The sequence below is a fragment of the Petromyzon marinus genome, unplaced genomic scaffold, assembly GCF_048934315.1.
Source record: "Petromyzon marinus isolate PM22_M1 ecotype Great Lakes invasive population unplaced genomic scaffold, UKy_Petmar_22M1.pri1.0 PM_G_Scaffold_6, whole genome shotgun sequence".
Classification (NCBI taxonomy): domain Eukaryota; kingdom Metazoa; phylum Chordata; class Hyperoartia; order Petromyzontiformes; family Petromyzontidae; genus Petromyzon; species Petromyzon marinus.
Window position 1 is genome coordinate 6030932 of NW_027423013.1, and position 26386 is coordinate 6057317.

The following is a 26386-nucleotide window of genomic DNA, read 5'->3' on the forward strand; positions in this document are numbered from 1 at the left end:
CCTACCGTGTTTAAGGTCTGCTTTGTGTTCACGAATGCGGTCTGAGACATGGCGTTTGGTTTCTCCAATGTAACTACTACCACAGAGGCAACTTAGTTTGTAGACACCAGGGTATTGTATGTCCGGAATCACATCTTTTACAGACGGGACCAGATCACGGGTTTTATGTAATGTGTTGAATCGGACCTGGATCTTGTGTTTATTCAAGATTTTGGAGATCTTTTTTGTGATCCCCGCAATGTAGGGCAAAGTGATGGTTTTGAAAGGCTCCTCAAGAGGGTCCTTCTTCATGGTTGGAGTGAGAGCTTTGCGGATTGTAAGAGCTTGGTGTAACGTGCTTGAGTTCACTGGCTATGTGTTCCTGGTCGGATATGCATTGGGCTCTATGGTGCAGAGTCTTGATGACGGAATTCTTCTGGGATGGATGGTGGTGGGAATCCGGTTTCAGGTAAGCATCCGTATGGGTAGCTTTCCTGTAGACAGAGTGGCTCATTGAACCATCATTTTTTTACCAATTACACTTTACAATAAAATTGTAGACACGGCACAATATATACTTCTGAATCTTTATTTTTACCAACATTTAAAAAAATATTCTCTGTTAAGGCAAAATTCTGAAATATTGGATTTTTTACAAAGCCTTGTGAATTCACCTTGTATCTGAACAAGTTCAATTTGTGCAAATATTTTTTTTCAAACGTAAAAATAACAAAGACATTGCTTACAAATATCAGCTCTACGTTTTCAAGTAAATACATTTTGGGTAGTGAATAAATTATAGTCTAAATAAGCTACACATGACGAATTGTAGGCAATTATAGTTATAATCAAATACATTTTTAAACAATCACGTGGTCCCTGTAGTCGCCGTTAGAGACAATCTGCTTGAAACAGTTTATCAACATATATACGAATACATTGATTCGAATAAGCAGAGTTAATTTCCTATTTATGGCATGCCAGTTACGTGTCAGTTTTCGATATCAACATCACCTTATAAAAGAATAACATTTAAAATATGCACAGACAAGTATTCATTCGTAATTATTGACAGGCATATTAACAAAATTGAATTACTGCAGTGAAATATACTGCATCAGGTTACATCGTATTAACAAGAAGCTATTTTAAAAATACGCACCGCCTGCTTAACAGTGTATGTACAACGTACTATTGTAGTGTCATTCAAAACGAGTAGGCCATTGCATGCTGGCGTCTGGGTCAAAATGTAGCAAATTCTAAACATTAGCTACAAATAATAGATCACGGAGTTTAGATCGCAACACAAGCAATCGTCATCAGGTTGGACAAGCACAGCAGCAAGAAGAAACTGCTGGAGTAGGCGCCTACTACTTCAGCGTCTTCTTCTTGCTGTGGTTGTCCCACCTGATGACGATTGCTTGTGTTGTGATCTAAACGCCGCGGTCTGTTATGTTTCTACTACGTGGTGACTTTACTGAAATAACTCGAGAGTGTGGATTCCTGCAGTCACGAAAGCTTCGAATCAAGATTACCTACAAACTACACAACTGAGATGACGCATCAATCATCGCCCCCTACTGACAGGCTCTTGTCCACATGCAGGCCGGTCTAGGGCCACCACCCTGTGCCACACAGGGGCAGCTGCTACTTGGGGATGCTCTTCGAGTGTTTCAGACGAGGTACGACACGAAACTCCGAGTTGCTGAGGCGGTTAAGCAAGCACCGTGTAAATGCAATTATTATTATAACATAGTGAATGCTTGGGGGCTTGTCTCTCGCTCCTGGTGAGAGATTGACCCAACCCACAGGTCCACAAAGACTGGCCGCCCTTACTCTGCAGGTTGAATCTAGGAATTGAGTGTTCAACTTCACATTCTTGTCATTAAAGGCCTGTGACAAAGGTGCATCTATTGGAGCGACATCGTCTCTGGCTTACACATCTACGGGGTCTCCACTTGACTTTGTATTGTCTAGGAGGAAGTCCACCCACACCTCCACTTCCTCAAACTGCTGGGAGTCGCCTCGCTCTGCCTCAGTCAGAATTCTCCTCCTGCTTCACGTTGCCTCCATCGATGTGAAGGTCCCATTTTGGAGCTTAATTTTCATCTTCACATTTTACCGTCACTTCTTTGCTCTTCACCATCACCTCTTCACATTTCACCTCGGTTCCTTTACAGTGTCAAAGCTGGGATTTTCCTCCGGTTCTTGTTTCATGAGGGATGGGCTCATTGTGGAACTTTGACTTTCACAAGCTGATTTCAGACTCCTCTCCTTGCAGATCTTCTGATGCTTCTGTGTTCTCTGGTGTACTTGAAGATTTGATGAATCTGGAAACGCCTTCCAGCAGAGTGCACCGGAAGGGTTTCTCTCCTGTGTGTGTCCTCTGGTGTTTTTTTAGAAAAGATGACTGTGAAAAGGCCTTCCCACACAGACTGCACTTGAAGGGTTTCTCTCCCATGTGTGTTCTATGGTGTCTTTGACGATTTGATGAACGTGCAAACGCCATCCCGCATAGAGTGCACCTGAAGGGTTTCTCTCCCGTGTGTGTTCTCTGGTGTACTTTAAGATGTGGCAACTGTGCAAACATCATCCCGCACAGAGTGCACCTGAAGGGTTTCTCTCCCGTGTGTATTCTCTCGTGTCTTTGAAGATGTGACACACGTACAAACGCCATCCCGCACAGAATGCACCTGAAGGGTTTCTCTCCTGTGTGTGTTCTCTGGTGTACTTTAAGATGTGGTGACTGTGCAAACGCCTTCCCGCACAGAGTGCACCTGAAGGGTTTCTCTCCTGTGTGTGTTCTCTGGTGTTTTACAAGAACAGATGACTGTGAAAATGCCTTCCCACACACACTGCACTTGAAGGGTTTCTCTCCTGTGTGTGTTCTCTGGTGGATCTGAACAACTGATGAATATGCAAACGCCTTCCCGCACAAGGTGCACCTGAAGGGTTTCACTCCTGTGTGTGTTCTCTGGTGGGTCTGAAGAACTGATGGCCAGGCAAATGCCTTCCCACACACAGTGCACTTGAAGGGTTTCTCTCCTGTGTGTGTTCTCTGGTGGGTCTGAAGAACTGATGGCCATGCAAATGCCTTCCCACACACAGTGCACTTGAAGGGTTTCACTCCTGTGTGTGTTCTCTGGTGGGCCTGAAGAACTGATGGCCATGCAAATGCCTTCCCACACACAGTGCACTTGAAGGGTTTCTCTCCCGTGCGTGTTCTCTGGTGTTTTTTCAGAGCAGATGAATTTGCAAACGCCTTCCCACACACAGTGCACTTGAAGGGTTTCTCTCCCGTGTGTGTTCTCTGGTGTCTTTTAAGATTATATGACTGTGAAAATGCCTCCCCACACACACTGCACTTGAAGGGTTTCTCTCCCGTGTGTGTTCGCTGGTGTCTTTTATGAGCAAATGACTGTGAAAATGCCTCCCCACACACACTGCACTTGAAGGGTTTCTCTCCCGTGTGTGTTCTCTGGTGTATTTTAAGAGCAGATGACGGTGAAAATGCCTTGTCACACACACTGCACTTGAAGGGTTTCTCTCCAGTGCGAGTTCTCTGGTGCTGTGTCAAATTTCCAGTCCGATCCGTGCTGTATGCACGCTGGTCGCATTGTTGACTTGTCGTACAGAGCTGCGCTGAGTGCCTTTGCTCCATCAGACCAGCGTCAGCTGCAGACAGAAAATAAGAATATACACACCATCTACACGTCAGTATCGAGGCACAGAGGAATGCATATATACACAGTAACACGTGACTTATACGTCTATACTTATTCATATATTCATGATGCAGTGAAAAAGTTTCCCAAATTCCTCGCACGGGCTGTGATGGCACACAATGAGAGGGCAATGTCATAAACATGCCTGGAAGCCCTCGCATCTTCAAAATGAATGTTCACCCAAAACTCTAAGTACACAATTTCGGCTGTCTGGCTACAAAAGGAATATTTATAAGAGCTAAATTCAGCTGACATAGCAAAGGGTGTTGAAAACAATACTATTTGTGTTATGCAGAAATGCATAAATTAATGTTCAATCGCAACTTAGAGGTGTGAATCCAGGCTCAGATGTCCTTGAATGCTGGGGATGAACAGTTCCAACTTCAGCTGAATGTGTGTGCTGTGTTCACCTCCTGTTTCCATTCTTACAATGAGTTCCAGAGGAAAACAAAAATAAACTATTGTTTTGATATAACCTCCGTGTGCAATAGAGTTAATAGACTTTACTGCAAACACAAACTTGACACTGTCACACACTGGCGGTGGCGTGTCCAGAATCATGCCTGGCCACCTTCATCTGCTCGGCATTAATGCTTCCTCACTCCACCAAGTAATTAATCGAGGATCAATGAACATAGCCGAGGCTAACTGGAGTTTGCGTGTCTCTTTCCGTGGTGAGATGTTAACTACCTCACCTAATATACAGGAAGTCATGGGTTCGATCCCGACCCTGACGCTTGCTGTATATTTGGAGTTTGCGCGTCTTTGACCGATAGACATTGACACACGTATTCTTGTTTCTTTCAGTAATGTTACGTAGACAGAAAATAACAATAACAGATAATACAATTAAATTAAATAAAGACTACTTGTGTTGCGATCAAAACGAGGGTTTTTTTTTGCTTTATTTACTATTTTTTTATTTTTATTGTTATTTTTTATTTTCTATCTACGTGACTTTACCGAAAGAACCAAGAATATTAATTCCTGCAGTCACCAAAGTTTTAAGTCAAAACATTCACACACGTTGATAAAGCCTCACCTTGTGTTGTTGTGGGCAGGTCGCTTCTGATAACAAGAGCGGTATAGCAGCTCAAGCGGGCTTGGCCTGCTAACAAAAGAAAATAAAAACTGCGTGAATATTTACAATAAAACAAAGTTACAAAGTGACGAGCCGGGTGAAGACAAATTAAACTTAAGCGAGATAATTAAAGTAAATGCAATCAGGTGAGGGCAGGAGGCAAGGCCCCGCGTGGCTAGGCCCCGCGTTGTAAAGTTGCAACCTGGACATCGATTCCCATGCTCGCTGCTACTCAACTGACATCCCTACGAGAGAGAGAGGCTCTACCTTGGTAAACAACAACCACCAAAACCACCACCACAACAACCACAATGAGAATTTCTCACCTCGGATTTCAGTGCAGGAAGCGATAGCTTCCTGTTTAGATCGTGACGTCACACGGTAGCAGGTGACGTGACGTCACGTCCGGAGAACGAGATACGTTCCTCCCACAATGAGCGGCTCCGTAACTAAATTAGAGAATGAATGTTAATGTTACTCGTCCCATGTGTCGTGGGCAATGAACTCGTCGCAATTAACTCGCGAGGGCTTTAACGAGTACATTATGTTAATGAGCCGCCAGTGACTGGGCGTAGCTTTGCCCAAATAAGGATTGGCACTGGAACGCAATCGGCAGTGACCCAAGCGCAAAGTGACGTCACGCTCAAGAGCACAGTGGAATACTTTGGTGACATGACGTCACTAGCAAGGTACACCTCCCCCTGGCGTTTCACGCCGATGAAGTAATGCTGAGTGGTGACGTCACAGAGCGGGATTGGAGTTTAAGTTGATTTAGATTCATTTTCCATTGCTCCCTCCCTTGGGTGTGTGGGCTCAGCTACAACAACGTGGACATTATTGTGTATACACTGTGTGTGTGTACACTGTGTGTGTGTGTGTACACTGTGTGTGTACACTGTGTGTGTATACACTGTGTGTATACACTGTGTGTGTGTACACTGTGTGTGTACACTGTGTGTGTGTACACTGTGTGTGTGTACACTGTGTGTGTGTACACAGTGTGTGTACACTGTGTGTGTGTGTACACTGTGTGTGTACACTGTGTGTGTGTGTACACTGTGTGTGTACACAATGTGTGTGTATACACTGTGTGTGTACACTGTGTGTGTGTACACTGTGTGTATACACTGTGTGTGTATACACTGTGTGTGTATACACTGTGTGTACATTGTGTGTGTATACTGTGTGTGTACACAATGTGTCTGTGTGTACACTGTGTGTGTACGCAATGTGTCTGTGTGTACACTGTGTGTGTACGCAATGTGTCTGTGTGTACACTGTGTGTGTGTACACTGTGTGTGTGTACACTGTGTGTGTGTGTACACAATGTGTGTGTACACAATGTGTGTGTATACTGTGTGTGTGTACACAATGCGTGTGTGTGTACACTGTGTGTGTACACTCTGTGTACACTGTGTGTGTTTACACTGTGTGTGTACACTCTGTGTGTTTACACTGTGTGTGTGTGTTCACTGTGTCTGTGTACACTGTGTGTGTACACTGTGTGTGTTTATACTGTGTGTTTACACTGTGTGTGTACACTCTATGTGTGTGTACACTGTGTGTGTGTACACTGTGTCTGTGTACACTGTATGTGTGTGTACACTGTCTGTGTACGGTGTGTGCACACTGTGTGTACAGTGTGTGTGTGTACACTGTGTGTGTGTACACTGTGTCTGTGTACACTATGTGTGTTTACACTATGTGTTTGTGTACACTGTGTGTGTGTGTACACTGTGTGTGTACACTGTGTGTATGTGTGTACAGTGTGTGTACACTGTGTGTGTACACTCTGTGTGTGTACAATCTGTGTGTGTGTACACTGTGTGTGTGTTTACACTGTGTGTGTGTACAATGTGTGTGTGTGTACACTCTGTGTGTGTACAATCTGTGTGTGTGTACACTGTGTGTGTGTTTACACTGTGTGTGTGTACAATGTGTGTGTGTGTACACTGTGTGTGTTTACACTGTGTCTGTGTATACACACAGACACAACCTCTACCGTCAGCAGTGGATGGGTGTAGCGAGGTGCAATGCCCCCCCCCCCCATCTCTGTGATTAAAACACACAAACACCACTAGCCTATAATAATGTGACCAAAAAGGACAAAGAGTACGTTTGACCTGTCAACTGATGTAAATTCCACATTTATATGGCGTAGCCCAGTCTCTCCATTGGATGACTCCTGTTAACCTCACACAGAGTAGTACTCAATTTATTGAGCTCTGATGCCCAAACTGTATTTTGAAATTGCAACCTTTAAAACTGCGAGACAAACGTTTTAACCACATCACTTTCCAGCCAGATATCTCTGCCCAAGTTGGAGCACTCTACCAATGAATCCAGTCATCTGAAATGAACGTTATTGTAACATGCATTCGGAATTCCTTTGGTCGCCAAAATGAGCCTCCGCACCTTGGCATGGATAGCGAGTCCTGCACTCACGTCAGAAGCAATAACGTCCAGCTATTTTATTTCAGCATGGCAGATTTTAAGCCACGTTGACTTGGGATAAACCTCCCCACGTACTTGGTCCGATTGAAACTGTAAAAATAAAATTGTACCCTTAGGGGTTAGCCTGAATTGAACCCATGAGATCGGATCCAAGCGTAATACATCAAAGCAGCACTCCCATCTCACTGGGTTTGTACGAAATATCTGTGCTATACACCATACTACTTTACAGTCATATACTACTATACTTTAGCTGGAATGTAGCATGTTTATGGTAGAGTGGATTATTTGTAAATTTTGATTGAAAATCCGAAGTGTCTTCAGTTATAAGACTCCGTCATTCTTCAAGCTGCATACCAATGTTGAACAAACATTTACATTGCTAAAGGACATTTGCAGATGATACATTATTAATGTTTGAGACAGAGGGACATGCCAATGCACGTGAATGTTTTTCAATAAAACATATCAAAACTATACAGTTGCAATGATATTAAAATTAAATCCAAGCAACATTACCATTTTCCCTGCTCCTTGAGTTTGTGCTCAATACTTTAACGTGTACAGGGCCATGGCGGTGTGGGGGCCGACGTCCACCCCACCGCCCTCGCTGGGCAGGTGGGGCGCGACGTCCGCCCCTTCCGCCGCCTCCTCCACCGCGTCGGTCGGCTCCCGCCGGGACCCCGCCAACCGAGCGATCGGGCCCCCCGCGCTAGCGCCCTCTCCGAGGGACAGACTCGTGCTGCTGGCTCACGGCCGCACGGAGTAAACCCACGCACCCCCGCGCGCACCGCGGCTATCGCTAATGCAGCGGACAGCGGCACGCTAGCGCCTACACCGGCGAGTGATTACCTCCACGAGCATCCGCACGCACCGCAGCCGTCGTTAACACGGGGCCTGAACGGTCTCGCACCTGCGGGCGATTATCTCAACGCGTGTCCGTGCACGCCGCGCGCCCACTACGGCTGACGCTGACGCAGCACGCGGCGGCCCACCCGTGTCCACGCCGACGGGCGATGATCTCAACGCGCGAGCTCCGGCCGCGGTTCCGCCCTCGCTCTCGCCGCGCATCCGCCCACGGAGCCACTCCGCACGGGAATCACACGCGCACCACACCGATGCTCTCTGCTAACTTTTATTCGTGGCGCAAATTCCCGCACCGCCCGAAGGGAATATTCTACGAGCCGACCCTAGGCCTACCGCTACCCAAGTCCGCAAATGCTCGCACGCCCCATCACGTACCTCGCGGCCGTGCTCACGGCGTCGCGCGGACGCCGTGAGAGTCGGAGGGACGAAGACGAAAGGGAACTTTGCCTATCGCCGCCTCGTAGCGGCGCTCGCCGGCGTCACACGGATTCCGCGATCGGCTTGAGACGGCGGGGAGCGTCGCGTGCGACTCGTCGCCGCCGACCCGGCGAACCTTCGCGCGCCCAAACAATTTGAAGCCAACTCAGGGGCGCCGCAATGTGACTTGCTCTGCGAGGGTCGGCCATTCTCCTGGCACCGGGAAACCGCGGGACTTCATCCCAGAGACCCTTCGGATGAAAACCCGTCGTGACGGGCAATCCCCCGCCAGGACGCTACATGTGCGCGCTGCAGGTGCGTGCTCGGTGTGGGGGGCCACGGGGGAGTCGAGGCGGCGGCAGAGTTGCTCCGAGACCGTGGCACCACAACGGATCGGGAATTGTGTTGAAATCCGGCTCACGCAAAAGCACAAAAGGGGCGACCCAACGGGACCCGAAATCAAATCGATTCGCCGAGTCGACAAATGTGCACATTGCCCCGGGGATGGCAACTGACAGTCGAGTACGGAAAATCGTGATGTGAACAGATTCTGTTTATGTGCGACACAACTTCACGCCACATGGTCCCACGGGGAAAGACGGTGGCATAAGTAAATACAAAAACGAACCAGTAAACCATTGGTGATTGAATTTAGATTTAAAGCTTTCGTGACTGCAGGGATTCATATTCTTGGTTCTTTCGGTAAAGTCACGTATAAGGAAAACAATAAAATAATAAAAATATAAAACAATAAAATTCTCACAACGTTTCGACTGCAACACAAGCAATCATCATCAGGTGTGAAAACCACAGCAAGAAAATTTGAAAAAAAAAGTTGGTAATGGATCAAAGCTATGAAGGTGATGATCCAGGAAAATTATATTATGATGCTGTGGGAAAAGGTAATAAGTTACTCTAAAGTGCCTGGCCATGGAAACGTTGGTAATGATTAGGAAAAAGTCTTAAATATGTTGACGTGTAAATCAGCAAATCAAATTAAATCCACAGAGGAGGGAAAGAAGGATCCCAAACATGCGACACTCAGAACCAAAAGTGGCAGAGACTCGGCCGAGAGAGTGGAGAGAGAGAGAGGAAGAGACTTTTCAGGACTTTATTTCCACTAAAAAATTTACAAAAAAACATTACAGGAAAAAAACACCTAAATGGAAAATCAATAAAACATCAAACTCTTAACAGCGGTATGTGCATGAAATACAAATGGCAGCGGGATAGAAGCTGTGGAAACGAGGCATGCACGGACATCTCCGTGTGCAGCAAAGTTGTTCAAGGGTTTTTGAATTTTATAAAGAATCAAATGTTTTGACATCAGAATGCGATGTGAACAATATATATTTTTCTCCCGTACAAAACGAAATGTCAAACACCTGAATTCGTTTTTTCTTCAAGGATTCTGTTGTCGTAGTTACGTATGCAGTCTGCAAGTTTTTTTAATGTGGGCACGTGCAAATATTGTCTGGGTACATGAAAATATTTCTTTGAAAATGTGTCCTAGACAATATATTTGTAAGTTAATAAAAGTAGAATTGAAACATTAGCACAATGTAGATTTGTATATTGTAGGGTAGAAATATATTTATCATAGCGATGATCTAACATTGGTTTAATACAATTTATATTTTTACTTAGAATACTTTAGCCATGCAATAGACTAAATATAATGCTTGTGTTTTAAAAGAAAAAAATATATTTACTAGGATTAAAGTTGCGCGAAAGATTTTCTAAAATCTGAGGCTTGGAGAATTGCATGCTGGGAATTAAATTGAGACAGAAAGGGGTTAATGCATGGCTTGCAGAGCAGTCGCACGTTACAGAGATCATTGACAAAACAGAATGCGATGTGAACAATATATATTTTTCTCCGCTACATTTTCAAAACGAAATGGCGTCGACATGTCAAACACCTGAATTAGTTTTTTTCTTCAAGGATTCTGTTGTCGGTTTTCATTAAAGTGCAATGACAGGGTGACACCTGCTGACATCACAGGGTGACACCTGCTGACATCACAGGGTGACACCTGCTGACATGACAGGGTAACACCTGCTGACATGACAGGGTGACACCTGCTGACATGACAAGGTGACATCTGCTGACATCACAAGGTGACACCTGCTGACATGACAGGGTGACACCTGCTGACATGACAGGGTGACACCTGCTGACATGACAGGGTGACACCCGCTGGCCTGGCAAGGGCTTCACGGGTACGGCCACGGAGGTAACAACCAATCAGGGAAGGAGGCGCATCTGGGGCAAAGGCAACAGGTGGGGCTAGCCGAGTTACTCCGGTAACCTTTGCGAAAGGTTCCACGAGAGGGCGTGGCCGGAGGCGGGGCCTAGCCACGCCTCTGGCCACATTCTCAGAGGATTTGCCTTGCTGAGGATGTTGTAGGCGAGCTGACATGCCACCTCCCGTGCTCCCTCCTCGCTGGAGCTCAGAAATTCGGGGAAGATGTCGGCGCCTTCTTCCACCCCGGGAATCGACACCTTATAGAGGAGGCCCACAGGTATCCCGGGCTCCGAGTGAGCGTGCAGCTCGAAGATTGGGTAGCTGATGCCGGCGGTCCGGCACAGCATCCGCAGCCGCACCTCCCACGACAGCATGGCCGCCTCCGGCAGCGCCTCGAGAGCTACGGGCATGGGCCGCAGGTGGAGAGGTACCCACCACAGCCACGTGCGTGCCCCCCAGCCCTCAAACAGGCTGTGTGCGGCTTTGCCGGTGCCCGTGCACTCCGGCTGCAGCAGGTCTGGCACGGCCGCCTCCATCTCCACCGCCGCGGCCGCAGCCACCCGTTCCGGGATGGCCCAGTCCACCTTGATGGTCCGGCCCCATAGCTGCAAGGTGATTCGAAGGAGCTTCTTCCGGGCCATGGCGGCCGCGCGATGGCTCCCGTACTCGACGAACGCGTAGCCTCGGTTGAGGGTTTTGTCCCAGCAACAGAAGCTCATCTTGACGTCCACCACGCCCTCCGTGGCACCGCTCATCGCCATCATCACCTCCGCTCGCTTCTTGTCCTTTGGCAGCCCCCCAATGAAGAGGCAGCGATTGTCCACGCTGATGCAGACTGCAATGCGGCGTCCGGGACGGATCTCTACCTTGTCGAGTTTCTTGACGGGATCCGTGGCTTGGGCGAGCGTCGTGTAGGTAGCGAACGCGTAGCCGCGGTTCTCTCCGCTATAATCCATCATGAGGTGGAGCTGGTAGAGCTTCCACACCGTCTCCAGCACGGGCACCAGCTCATCCTCGTAGAGGTCGCGCGGGATCCTCCCCAGAAACACCTCGCAGCCACGGGCGGGAGGGGGCCCCCGCCAGTCGGGCGGCGGTCCGAACCTCCTCTGTCCGTTCTCCCGAACGATGTTGTACCCCGTGCGCAACATGAGGTCCAGCAGGACCTTCTTCATGCAGGCCATGCCGAGCACCGGTGGTTTGGCTGCTACGGTGGTGCTGGGGCAGCGCCTTGGGGCCCGGTGGAGCCCTTGACGCTCTGCGCGGTCGCCTCGTGCCGACAAAGCCACGGGGGGAATCAACCCCTGAAGAGCCAAATCCCCGGCAGGAACTCGCTCGGGCCCGAACCTACAGGGGATAGGAAGAGAGGGAGAGAGTGGAGACAGAGATGGATGGAGAGAGAGAGAGAGAGACGCGTTTAAGCAGAGCCACCTATATAGACTCATGATAAAGGTGTTTGGGTTAGATCGCGTTATTTATAAATGTGTCGTAACCCTCCACCACCCGACACGGCCAATCAGCAAAAAAAAGTGTCACGTTGACAAAAGACAAATAATTCACAATAAAACCATCTTTTTGGTTTAGATATGTGGATGACACTTTGGTTGTCTGGCCACATGGTAAAGATACGCTTAATGATTTTCTAAGTCATCTCAATGCACAAAACCCGGCCATCCAGTTCACCATGGAAATGGAGGTGAATAACACACTCCCATTCCTAGATATTTTGCTTGGACATGGCCTAAACGGTAAAATAACACACAGCGTTTACAGAAAGCAAACGCACACTGATGCCTATCTGAATGCAGATTCGCATCATTATCCAGCTCAGAAATCCTCTCTTATCAAGACGCTCATACATCGGGCTAAAACAGTGTCAGATGGTGAAGTCTAGTGAGAGAGATCAAACACGTTAAAGACGCACTACGACAGAATGGCTACAATAATGTTCAAATCAACAGAGCACTGAATGCCAAATCACGGTCGCAAAGCAATACTGCTGAAAGCGATCAGATTGTTAAAACAATAAAAATTCCATATATCTCAGGAGTAACTGACAAATTAGCTCGTGTTTTGCAAAAGCAAAACATTACAGTAAGATTTGGTACAGTACACAAAATTCAAAAACTAGTATCTTGCACTAAAGACGCATTACCTAAATTATCAACATAAGGTGTATATCGGATTGATTGTTTATGTGGCAGATGCTATATTAGACAGACGGGACGTAACATCAGCGTAAGACTAAAAGAACATCAAATAAATATTAAATTATCTCAAAAACAACTGTCGGCAGTGGCAGAACATGCTTGTCAACAAGGACACTCAATTGATTTTGATAACGTTGAAGTGTTGTGTAAAACTAATTATTACTGGCAAAGACTAATTAGAGAATCCATTGAAATTGAGAGGAATAAAAATAACTTTAATCGCTCTGACAGCTACAGGCTTAGTGCGGCCTGGAAGCGTATTATTAAATAATACATATTACAATTCCTTATAGGGGAAACACATACTAATTAACGGATTACTAACATAGCATATAATCACTAACTCATATTACAACTAATTACTAATCTACAACTCATTACTAATCATAACCATTGACTGATTACTAATCGATTACATAATTACAATACCCCCCTCCGCCTCTAATCACTGCACCTGATATGAGTTAAATGATGACGTCACCCTGCTGCCCTATATAAAACCGGGAGCAAGCGAGGGCTTTACCATTCTGGCGAATTGCCCGATGATGCTGGATGTATTTACGAGCGAAAAGTCACAGTACTACTCACACTGTAAATGTTGTGGATTCACTCTTCAACACACCGGTGGGTTTAAGTAGTGAACTATTTGTCTTTTGTCAACGTGACACTTTTTTTGCTGATTGGCCGTGTCGGGTGGTGGAGGGTTACGACACATTTATAAATAACGCGATCTAACCCAAAAACCTTTATTATGAATAATATTGGTCGCGAAAGCCTACGTGTTAAACTTTATAAACTCGAAAAATCCAATGAACTTAAAGAGAAACCCAAGAAACTGTGTCCTAACTTTTGGACTGCCTTGTATAATAATCATTACCCCTCACCCCCTGTACATCCCCCCCACCCTCCGCAGCACCCCTCCTCACTCATCCACTCACTCACCGAGTCGCTCACACATTCACCCAACCATTTACTCACCCACTCACTCAGCCACTCCCCAATCACTCACCTGCTGGCTCACCCACTCACTTGCTCACTTACTCGCCCACTCACTCAGCCACTCACCCACCCACACACTCACCCAACCACTCATACACTCACTCGTCCAGTCGCTCACATACTCATCTACACACACACCCACTCACTCACCCAGTCGCACACCCAGTTGCTCACTCACTCACACAGTCACCCACCCACTCATCCACCTACACACTCACCTAGTCGCTCACCCAGTCGCTCACACACTCACCTCACACACTCACTCACTCACCCACACACTCACTCACCCAGTCGCTCACACACTCACCACCCACTCACCCACCCACTCACCCAGTCGCCCACACACTCACCTCACACACTCACTCACTCACCCAGTTGCTCACCCAGTTGCTCATTCACTCACACAGTCACCCACCCACTGATCCAGCCACACACTCACCTAGTCGCTCACCCAGTCGCTCACACATTCACCTCACACACTCACTCACTCACCCACTCACCTACACACTCACCCAGTCGCCCACACACTCACCTCACACACTCACTCACCCACTCATTCACTCACTCACCCACCCACACACTCACTCACCCAGTCGCTCACACACTCACCACCCACTCACCCACCCACTCACCCGCTCGCTCACCCAGCCACTCACCCACTCACTCACCTGCTCGCTCACCCAGCCACTCACCCAGCCACACACAACAATCGCCACTAATTGGCGGTGACGTCACCACGACGCTTGTGCCAGGGTCACGTGGTTAGCGGTAATCAATTGAAGGTGGAGGGGTTAATTAATTGAAGGTGGAGAGGGGCTTAATTCATTAATTACTGCTAACCACGTGAGCCTGGCACATGCGTCGTGGTGACGTCACCGCCAATTAGTGGCGATTGTTGTGAGTGGCTGGGTGTGTGGGTGAGCGTGTAAGTGGGCCACTGGGTGATTGGGCGACTGGGTGAGTGGGTGGGTGAGTGGGTGGTGAGTGTCTGGATGAGTGTCTGGGTGAGTGGGTGGGCGACTGGGTGAGTGGGTGGATGTGTGAGTGTCTGGGTGAATGGGTGGGTGAGTGGATGTGTGAGTGGGTGGTGTCTGGGTGAGTGGGTGGGTGAGTGGGTGGGCGACTGGGTGAGTGGGTGGATGTGTGAGTGTCTGGGTGAGTGGGTGGGTGAGTGGGTAACCCCTCCACCTTCAATTAAGTAAATGAAGGTGGAGGGGTTACCAGCCCCTCCACCTTCAATTAATTAGCCGCTATGGTGGTCGCAAATGCCCTGAGAGAAGAGGCCGATTGGAATTGGCCCTCCACCCCACAGCACTGTCCACGACAACGTTGTCCGTCCGGCACCGCGGGGAGGTAGGGAGTTGTTTTTGTCAACAACAACAACAATCGCCATTCGCCACTAAGTGGCGGTGACGTCACCACGACGCTTGTGCCAGGCTAGGTGCACCTTGAGGCCACGTGAAGTGTCGAACGCCCGCTGGCAGGAGGTCACGGGGCAGGCCCAGTAGGTGTCACGGGTCGACTGACTGAGATGACTGAGATGACTGGCTGATGCACCACCTGTGCCCCCTACTGCGCCAAAGTCACCCACTCACCCAGACACTCACACCCACCCACACCCACTCACTCACCCAGACACTCACACACACACTCACACACTCACCCAGTCGCCCACACACTCACTCACACACCCAGTTGCTCACCCAGTTGCTCACTCACTCACACAGTCACACATACACCCACTCACCCAGTCGCTCACACACTCACCCACACACTACCCACTCACCCAGTCGCTCACTCACTCACTCACCCACACACTCACCCAGACACTCATACACTCACTCGTCCAGTCGCTCACATACTCATCTACACACTCACCCACCCACACACTCACCCAGTCGCTCACTCACACACCCATTCGCTCACACACACACCCACTCACTCTCCCATTTACACACACACTCACACATCCACTCACTCACACAGTTGCTCACTCACTCACACAGTCACCCACCCACTCATCCACCCACTCACTCACCTAGTCGCTCACCCAGTCGCTCACACACTCACCTCACACACTCACTCACTCACCCACCCACACACTCACTCACCCAGTCGCTCACACACTCACCCACACACTCACCACCCACTCACCCACCCACTCACCCAGTCGCCCACACGCTCACCCACCCACTCTCTCAGCCACTCACCCACTCACTCACCTGCTCGCTCACCCAGCCACTCACCCAGCCACTCACAACAACCGCCACTAATTGGTGGTGACGTCACCACGACGCTTGTGCTAGGGTCACGTGGTTAGCGGTAATTAATTGAAGGTGGAGATGGTTTAATTAATTAATGCTAACCACGTGAGCCTGGCACAAGCGTCGTGGTGACGTCACCGCCAATTAGTGGCGGTTGTTGTGAGTGGCTGGGTGAGTGGGCGGGTGGGTGAGTGGGTGAGTGGGTGGTGAGTGTCTGGGTGAGTGGGTGGGTCAGTGGGTGGGCGACTGGGTGAGTGTGTGTGTGTGGGCGGGTGGTTGGGTGGGTGAGTGGGCGACTGTGTGAGTGGGTGGGTGAGTGAGTGGGTGGTGAGTGTCTGGGTGAGTGGGTGGGCGACTGGGTGAGTGGGTGGATGTGTGAGTGTCTGGGTGAGTGTGTGGGTGAGTGTGTGGGTGAGTGGGTGGGTGAGTGGGTAACCCCTCCACCTTCAATTAATTAGCCGCTATGGTGGTCGCAAATGCCCTGAGAGTAGAGGCCGATTGGAATTGGCCCTCCACCCCACAGCACTGTCCACGACAACGTTGCCCGTCCAGCACCACGTGGAGGTAGGGAGTTGTTTTTGCCAACAACAACAACCACCATTCGCCACTAAGTGGCGGTGACGTCACCATGACGCTTGTGCCAGGCTAGGTGCACCTTGAGGCCACGTGAAGTGTCGAACGCCCACTGGCAGGAGGTCACGGGGCAGACCTAGGTGCATCGGGTCTACTGACTGAGATGACTGGCTGATGCACCACATGTGCCCCCTACTATGGCAACTTGTTGTGCTTTAGCCACCTGGCGCTCCGCTCGTTGTTCTGAGCGTCGCTCCTCCGCCCTCCGTTGTTGTTGGAGGGCGACTATCTCCAAGTGCCCAGTAACGTCCTTCACGAGCCTCCTCCACAGAGGCCGATCTTGACACCGCTGGTACGAGTCAACGTCAAGTCCACTCAGCTCCACGTCCTCCTGTACCACATCACTCCATCTCCTCTCTAGCCCTTGCCGCGCCCGTTTAGCCCCCTCGATCCGGCCGGACAAAATCTGTTTCGGCATGCGGTGGCTGGGCATGCGGGCTACATGACCCAGCCAACGCAGCCTTGCCTGCCGGAGGAGCTCACCGTTGGGACCGTGCCCAGATCTTTCAAGGATTTGTGAGCTCCTCACACAATCCAGCCTGGTTAAACCCAGGATGGATTGTAGGCGGGCCAGCCTAAATGTTTCTAACCGGCGAAGATGTTCCATTAGGGGGTCCACGTTTCGCAAGCGTAGAGAAGGGAGGGAATGACCGTGGCCGAGATCTGAAGCTTAGTGCCGAGCGACAGATCAGGTAGCTTCCACACAGCGTTACGCAACCGATGAAAAGATATTGGCGCTCGACTGATTCGGAGTGAGACCTCTGCTGTTAAACTGGAGCCGCTCATAAGCACACTGCCCAGGTATGGGAAACTCTCCACTCTCTCCACAAATGCCCCATCACCGATTGGGAGTTGTGGGGGTGGAGTGTCCGATGGTACAAAATACCCAGGCAGGTGCTTAGTTTTGGTGAGGCTGATGGTAAGGCCCCATCTCGTAGTGGCACGCTCCAGTCTCAGCAGCAGCGTCTCCAACTCCTCCACTGCATGAGCAGAGTCACACACACACAGACACACAGACAGACACACAGACAGACACACACACAGACACACACACAGACACACACAGACACACAGACACACCCACACACAGACACACACACAGACACACACAGACACACACACCCACACAGACACACACTCACACACACACAGACACACACACATCCACACAGACACACACACCCACACACACACCCACACACACACAGACACACCCACAGACACACAGACACACATACACCCACACACACCCACACAGACACACACACACACACCTACACACACACCTACCCACACACCCACCCACCCACACACCCACACACACACACCCACACACACACCCACACTGACACACACACACCCACATACACATCCACACACACACACAGAGACACTTACACAGACACACACACACCTACACACAGACACACAAAAACCTACACACACACCCACACACACACCCACATCCACACAACAACAACAACCGCCATTCACCACTAAGTGGCGGTGACGTCACCACGACGCTTGTGCCAGGCTATGTGCACCCTGAGGCCACGTGAAGTGTCGATCCACACACACCCACAGACACCCACACACACACATACACCTACCCACACACCCACACACACACACACCCACACACACACCCACACAGACAGACACACCCACCCACACACCCACACACAGAGAAAAAGACAAAGATCCCCCATATAGCCTTAACAGACTGTAGGGGCAAGTGCTGCTAGCGAGTAGCACCTGTAAAGGCTGGAACAGTACACGAGGGGTTGGGTGTCCAGCACCACGCCCGACCACCTTTGTCTCCCCCGTGGCGATGTTTACACACCGCACCAGGTACTAATTTGAGGCTGAGTCGACCTAGGGGAGGCCCGGGACCGGTTCAGATAATCGTCACTGGTGTTGGCCGTGAGCGGGATTCGAACTTGGGTCGCCGGGTTCGTAGCGCAGCGTAGCGCTAACCACTACACCACCGCTCCCCACTTTGACACACACACACAGATAGACACACACGGACACACACAGACACGGACACACACACAGACACACACACAGACACACACACGGACACACAGACACACACACACAGACACAGACACACACACGGACACACACAGACACACACAGACACACACACAGACACACACACACAGATAGACACACACGGACACACACAGACACGGACACACACACAGACACACACACAGACACACACACGGATACACACACATGAATACACACACACACATAGACACACACACGGACACAGACACACACACGGACACAATGTATAAACCTCCACCCACTCGTGCGAGTGATGAATATAATAGATAAGTGCCAATGATGCATTGTAAACACGCGTCCACGTCACGTGCTCTCGCAATTAACTCATTAACCCGATTGGCAATCATTGACATCCACGCGCGTGGCTTCCCAGCGTCACGTGGCCGTCAAGGCATCGGCCAATCAATTATGCAAATTAGTGTCGCAATCCCACTGATTGATGAATCAAGGCGGGCAGGCTGAAGGAGGAGTGAGCCTAGTGAATAGTGAATTGTTCACTCGGTGTGTGTGTGGAGCGGTGGCTACCGCCGGCGCTGTGGAGGGCTTGTTAATGATCGTTCACTGGACTCGACATTGGTGGTGGTGGTGATGTTGTAAGGAGTTGGGGCACAAAGTGAACCTTCACCTGGCCAGCAGGACGGTCTGTTGTCTCGAGTTTACGACGTTTGTTATTCGAGCTACAAATAGCTGAGTGGGGGGTGGGGTGTGGACGCGTGACAGACCCCCAACTCTGTGCGTTCTCTACCGTAGTCTCCAGATTCATAGACGCACTTTCTGGAGAATGTGATCATTCTTAATTTCAACAACAACAACAAACACCGCGTTAAGCAGTAGTGGTAGTAATAATGCTGTAGCTCTTGGGTTACGTTATGCATTTCGTACAATGCCGAGCCGTTAGGATGTTTTGCGATGACCATAATATTAATGACTTAAAGCTTTCGTGACTGCAGGAATCACATCTATGTTTCCTGCCTCAGCAGCTCTCCCGCTATATGATATTGTTATTATTTTTATATATATTTTTTCTATCTACGTGGCTTTACAGAAAGAACCAAAGAATATAATAATCATGTTTGTCAATCATCATCATCGTCACCAGCTGCGATAGCATTAAGTGGCATCATCAGTTGAATCATCATCATCAGCAGCATCATCATCGGCCCTCGACAGCAGCAGCATCATCACAGCCCTTGTCGCTATCTGACAGCATCATCATCACTGCCCTTGTCGCTATCTGACAGCATCATCATCACTGCCCTTGTCGCTATCTGACAGCAGCATCATCACTGCCCTTGTCGCTATCTGACATCATCATCATCACTGCCCTTGTCGCTATCTGACAGCATCATCATCACTGCCCTTGTCGCTATCTGACAACATCATCATCACTGCCCTTGTCGCTATCTGACAGCATCATCATCATCACTGCCCTTGTCGCTATCTGACAGCATCATCATCGGCAACAGAGGCAGCAGCAGCGTCACGACCGCCATGCAGTGCAGCGCTGCCAGCGAGACTCTTCCCAACTCCAACTCCTTAGCAGGAGGAGAAGGAGGAGAGGCCGCAGCCGCGAGCACCATGTGGCCACTCGCAGGCGCTGCGTCACGTGGTGTCGGCACCGGGCTAGTCTCACAATCGCAGGGTTACCTGCACGTACCTCCAGGTGTGCCTCGGACAGGTGTGTCTGTGTATCGGCCAGGTGTAGATAAGTACCAGCCAGGTGTGTCTGTGTATCAGCCAGGTGTACCTGTGTACCAGCCAGGTGTGTCTGTGTATCAGCCAGGTGTGTCTGTTTATCAGCCAGGTGTGCCTGTGTATCAGCCAGGTGTGTCTGTGTATCGGCCAGGTGTGTCTGTGTATCGGCCAGGCATGACTGAGTGCCAGCCAGGTGTGTCTGTGTATCAGCCAGGTGTGGCTGAGTGCCAGCCAGGCTCTCAGAAGGGCTACGCTTGTTGGGGGTTCGCGACGGGCGTGCGGCCGGTGTCGACGCCGGCGTGGGCAACGGGCGAGTGGCAGGTAGGGCGGCTTATTCCACGTGCTAGCAGCGGTGATGGCAGTGGTGGTATTGATTACGGTGGCAGTGGTGGTTATGACATTGGTGGTGATGGTAGTGGTGGTATTGATGGTGGTGGTGGTGTTGGTAGTGCTGGTTGTAATATTGATGGTGGCAATGGTGGTGATGGTAGTAGTGGTATTGATGATGGTGGTGGTGGTAGTGTTGGTAGTGGTGGTTGTAATATTGATGGTGGCAATGGTGGTGGTATTGACGGTAGTGTTGGTAGTGATAGTGCTGGTTGTAATATTGATGGTGGCAATGGTGGCGATGGTAGTAGTGGTAGTGACGGTGGTGTTGGTCGTGGTAGTGCTGGTTGTAATATTGATTGTGGCATTGGTGGTGATGGTAGTAGTGGTATTGACGGTGGTGTTGGTCGTGGTAGTGCTGGTTGTAATATTGACGGTGGCGATGGTGGTGATGGTAGTAGTGGTAGTGACGGTGGTGTTGGTAGTGATAGTGCTGGTTGTAATATAGATGGTGGCAATGGTGGCGATGGTAGTAGTGGTAGTGACGGTGGTGTTGGTCGTGGTAGTGCTGGTTGTAATATTGATGGTGGCAATGGTGGTGATGGTAGTGGTGGTATTGACGGTGGTGTTGGTAGTGATAGTGCTGATTGTAATATTGATGGTGGCGATGGTGGCGATGGTGGCGATGGTAGTAGCGGTAGTGACGGCGATGGTGGTGGTGGTAGCAGTGGGGTGTTATTGTGGCACGGCGTGAAAGCCCTCGGCGCTGCTGCCGCTGCTGCCGCTGTGAGCCAGGCCGGCACCAGGCGCGCCCCGCCGGCACCCCCGGCCGGGGTGATCTGCTGCGTGGCGGCGCGCGACGCCTCGCACGGCCGTGCCATCCCACAACGCTCACAGGTAACGGAGCTCCCTCACACCCCCCCTCCCCCCCGCGATGTCGCGAACGTCAACACACATTGCACAGTAGGTCCTCATTAAGACCACACATTTATTTCACCGATCTGTAGTGCAAACGAATGAATGCATGTGTGTGTGTGTATGCATCTTCATTCGCGTGCGCCTATCTCCGACATTTCAGGAGATTAATTCCCGCCGCCTTTCCAGTCCTGCCAGGGTCGATAAAATAACGACCACTTTGTTGGGGGGGGGGGGGGGGGGGAGTTGAAAGGGATCGGCCCCGCCAGAGGAATATGGAATTTCCACCATCGGCTCAGGGCTGTGAAACCGGACACGAGCACCGCCGCTCACCTGAGCGGCAAATCACTTTGACCTCGACTTGACCTTCAGCAGAAACAAAATCACGTGCCTTGTGAACGCCTCTGATGCACCACAGTGCCTTGTGAATGCCTCTGATGTGCCACGTGCCTTGTGAACGCCTCTGATGCACCACAGTGCCTTGTGAATGCCTCTGATGTGCCACGTGCCTTGTGAACGCGTCTGATGCACCACAGTGCCTTGTGAACGTCTCTGATGCACCACAGTGCCTTGTGAACGCCTCTGATGCACGTGACGTGCCTTGTGAACGCTTCTGATGCACCACAGTGCCTTGTGAACGCCTCTGATGTGCCACAGTGCCTTGTGAACGCCTCTGATGCACGTGTGTGCCTTGTGAATGCCTCTGATGCACCACGGTGCCTTGTGAACGCGTCTGATGCACCACAGTGCCTTGTGAACGCCTCTGATGCACCACAGTGCCTTGTGAACGCCTCTGATGCACGTGACGTGCCTTGCCTTGTGAACGCCTCTGACGCACCACAGTGCCTTGTGAACGCCTCTGATGGACCACGGTGCCTTGTGAACGCCTCTGATGCACCACAGTGCCTTGTGAACGTCTCTGATGCACCACAGTGCCTTGTGAACGCCTCTGATGCACCACGGTGCCTTGTGAACGCCTCTGATGCGTCACGTGCCTTGTGAACGCCTCTGATGTACCACAGTGCCTTGTGAACGCCTCTGATGCACCACAGTGCCTTGTGAACGCCTCTGATGCACCACAGTGCCTTGTAAACTCCTCTGATGCACCACAGAGCCTTGTGAACGCCTCTGATGCACCACGGTGCCTTGTGAACGTCTCTGATGCACCACGGTGCCTTGTGAACGCCTCTGATGCACCACAGTGCCTTGTGAACGTCTCTGATGCGCCACAGTGCCTTGTGAACGCCTCTGATGAACCACGGTGCCTTGAGAACGTCTCTGATGCACCACGGTGCCTTGTGAACGTCTCTGATGTACCACAGTGCCTTGCGAACGCCTCTGATGCACGTGACGTGCCTTGTGAACGCCTCTGATGCACGTGACGTGCCTTATGAACGCCTCTGATGCACCACAGTGCCTTGTGAACGTCTCTGATGCACCACAGTGCCTTGTGAACGTCTCTGATGTACCACGGTGCCTTGCGAACGCCTCTGATGCACGTGACGTGCCTTGTGAACGCCTCTGATGCACGTGACATGCCTTATGAACGCCTCTGATGCACCACAGTGCCTTGTGAACGTCTCTGATGCACCACAGTGCCTTGTGAACGTCTCTGATGCACGTGACGTGCCTTGTGAACGCCTCTGATGCACGTGACGTACCTTGTGAACGCCTCTGATGCACGTGACGTGCCTTGTGAACGCCTCTGATGCACCACAGTGCCTTGTGACCGCCTCTGATGCACCACAGTGCCTTGTGAACGCCTCTGATGCACCACAGTGCCTTGTGAACGCCTCTGATGCACCACAGTGCCTTGTGAACGCCTCTGATGCACCACGGTGCCTTGTGAACGTCTCTGATGCACCACGGTGCCTTGTGAACGTCTCTGATGCACCACGGTGCCTTGTGAACGCCTCTGATGCACGTGACGTGCCTTGTGAACGCCTCTAATGCACGTGACGTGCCTTGTGAACGTCTCTGATGCACCACAGTGCCTTGTGAACGTCTCTGATGCACCACAGTGTCTTTTGAACGTCTCTGATGCACGTGACGTGCCTTGTGAACGCCTCTGATGCACGTGATGTGCCTTGTGAACGTCTCTGATGCACCACAGTGCCTTGTGAACGTCTCTGATGCACCACAGTGCCTTGTGAACGCCTCTGATGCACGTGACATGCCTTGTGAACGTCTCTGATGCACCACAGTGCCTTGTGAACGCCTCTGATGCACGTGACGTGCCTTGTGAACGCCTCTGATGCACCACAGTGCCTTGTGACCGCCTCTGATGCACCACAGTGCCTTATGAAAGCCTCTAATGCACCACAGTGCCTTGTGAACGTCTCTGATGCACCATAGAGCCCCGTCGCCCCCTGCCCCACGGAGCGGCTGCACGCCGGCTCCCGGGGGTCACGTGACCTGTGGGGCTCCGTGATCCCTCTGGGACCCGTGGCCTCCGCGGACCCGGCGAGACTCCGGCAGTGGCCTTCGGGACCCGCGGGGCCTTCGGAGCCGGGCCGACCCCCGGGGCACCCCTGGCCTGGCCAGCCGGTGAGGGGCGGTGTTGACTGTGTTGTCTTCACTGTGTTGTGTTCACTGTGTTGTGTTCGATGTGTTGTGTTCGCTGTGTTGGCTGTGTTCGCTGTGTTGTGTTGGCTGTGTTGTGTTCGCTGTGATGTGTTCGCTGTGTTGTGTTGGGTGTGTTGTGTTGGCTGTGCTGTGTTGGCTGTGTTGTGTGTGTTTGTTGTGTTCGCTGTGCTGTGTTCGCTGTGCTGTGTTCACTGTGTTGTGTTGGCTGTGTTGTGTTCACTGTGTTGTGTTCGCTGTGTTGTGTTCGCTGTGTTGTGTTGGCTGTGTTGTGTTTGCTGTGCTGTGTTCACTGTTTTGTGTTGGCTGTGTTGTGTTGGCTGTGCTGTGTTCGCTGTGTTGTGTTCGCTGTGCTGTGTTCGCTGTGTTGTGTTGGCTGTGTTGTGTTCGCTGTGTTGTGTTCACTGTGTTGTGTTGGCTGTGTTGTGTTTGTTGTGTTGGCTGTGTTGTGTTTGTTGTGTTCGCTGTGTTGTGTTGGCTGTGCTGTGTTGGCTGTGTTGTGTTGGCTGTGTTGTGTTTGTTGTGTTCGCTGTGTTGTCTTCGCTGTGCTGTGTTCACTGTGTTGTGTTGGCTGTGTTGTGTTCACTGTGTTGTGTTGACTGTGTTGTGTTCGCTGTGTTGTGTTCGCTGTGTTGTGTTCGCTGTGTTGTGTTCGCTGTGTTGTGTTGGCTGTGTTGTGTTTGCTGTGTTCACTGTGTTGTGTTCGCTGTGTTGTGTTGGCTGTGTTGTGTTGGCTGTGCTGTGTTCGCTGTGTTGTGTTCGCTGTGTTGTGTTGGCTGTGTTGTGTTCACTGTGTTCGCTGTGTTGTGTTCACTGTGTTGTGTTGGCTGTGTTGTGTTCACTGTGTTGGCTGTGCTGCGTTCACTGTGTTGTGTTGGCTGTGTTGTGTTCGCTGTGCTGTGTTCGCTGTGTTGTGTTCACTGTGTTGTGTTCGCTGTGCTGTGTTCGCTGTGTTGTGTTCACTGTGTTGTGTTGGCTGTGTTGTGTTGGCTGTGTTGTGTTCGCTGTGCTGTGTTCGCTGTGTTGTGTTCACTGTGCTGTGTTGGCTGTGTTGTGTTCGCTGTGTTGTGTTGGCTGTGTTTGCTGTGTTGTGCTGTTTTGGCTGTGTTGTGTTCGCTGTATTCGCTGTGCTGTGTTGGCTGTGTTGTGTTCACTGTGTTGGCTGTGTTGTGCTGTGTTGGCTGTGTTGTGTTCGCTGTGTTCGCTGTGTTTGCTGTGTTGGCTGTGCTGTGTTCGCTGTGTTGTGTTCGCTGTGCTGTGTTCGCTGTGTTCGCTGTGTTGTGTTCGCTGTGTTCGCTGTGCTGTGTTGGCTGTGCTGTGTTGGCTGTGTTGTGTTCACTGTGTTGTGTTAGCTGTGTTGTGTTGGCTGTGTTGTGTTCGCTGTGTTGTGTTGGCTGTGTTCGCTGTGTTGTGCTGTTTTGGCTGTGTTGTGTTCGCTGTATTCGCTGTGCTGTGTTGGCTGTGTTGTGTTCGCTGTGTTGGCTGTGTTGTGCTGTGTTGGCTGTGTTGTGTTCGCTGTATTCGCTGTGCTGTGTTGGCTGTGTTGTGTTCGCTGTGTTGGCTGTGTTGTGCTGTGTTGGCTGTGTTGTGTTCGCTGTGTTCGCTGTGTTTGCTGTGTTGGCTGTGCTGTGTTCGCTGTGTTGTGTTCGCTGTGTTGGCTGTGTTGGCTGTGCTGTGTTGGCTGTGTTGTGTTGTGTTGGCTGTGTTGTGTTCGCCGTGCTGTGTTGGCTGTGCTGTGTTGGCTGTGCTGTGTTCGCTGTGTTGTGTTCGCTGTGTTGTGTTCGCTGTGTTGTTTTGGCTGTGTTGTGTTCACTGTGTTCGCTGTGTTGTGTTCACTGTGTTGTGTTGGCTGTGTTGTGTTCGCTGTGCTGTGTTCGCTGTGTTGTGTTCACTGTGTTGTGTTCGCTGTGCT

At 50.5% G+C, this 26386-nt stretch overlaps 1 protein-coding gene across 1 annotated transcript in view; it reads left to right on the forward strand.

Annotated features, from left to right (window-relative positions):
• Positions 1-26386, forward strand: part of LOC142918276 (uncharacterized) — a 69350-nt gene that overhangs the window by 39573 nt on the left and 3391 nt on the right. The window contains exons 3-4 of the mRNA XM_076062411.1: positions 20881-21873; positions 24247-25268. Of these exons, the coding sequence (XP_075918526.1) occupies positions 20881-21873; positions 24247-25268 (2015 nt within the window). The remainder of the gene's footprint in view (positions 1-20880; positions 21874-24246; positions 25269-26386) is intronic.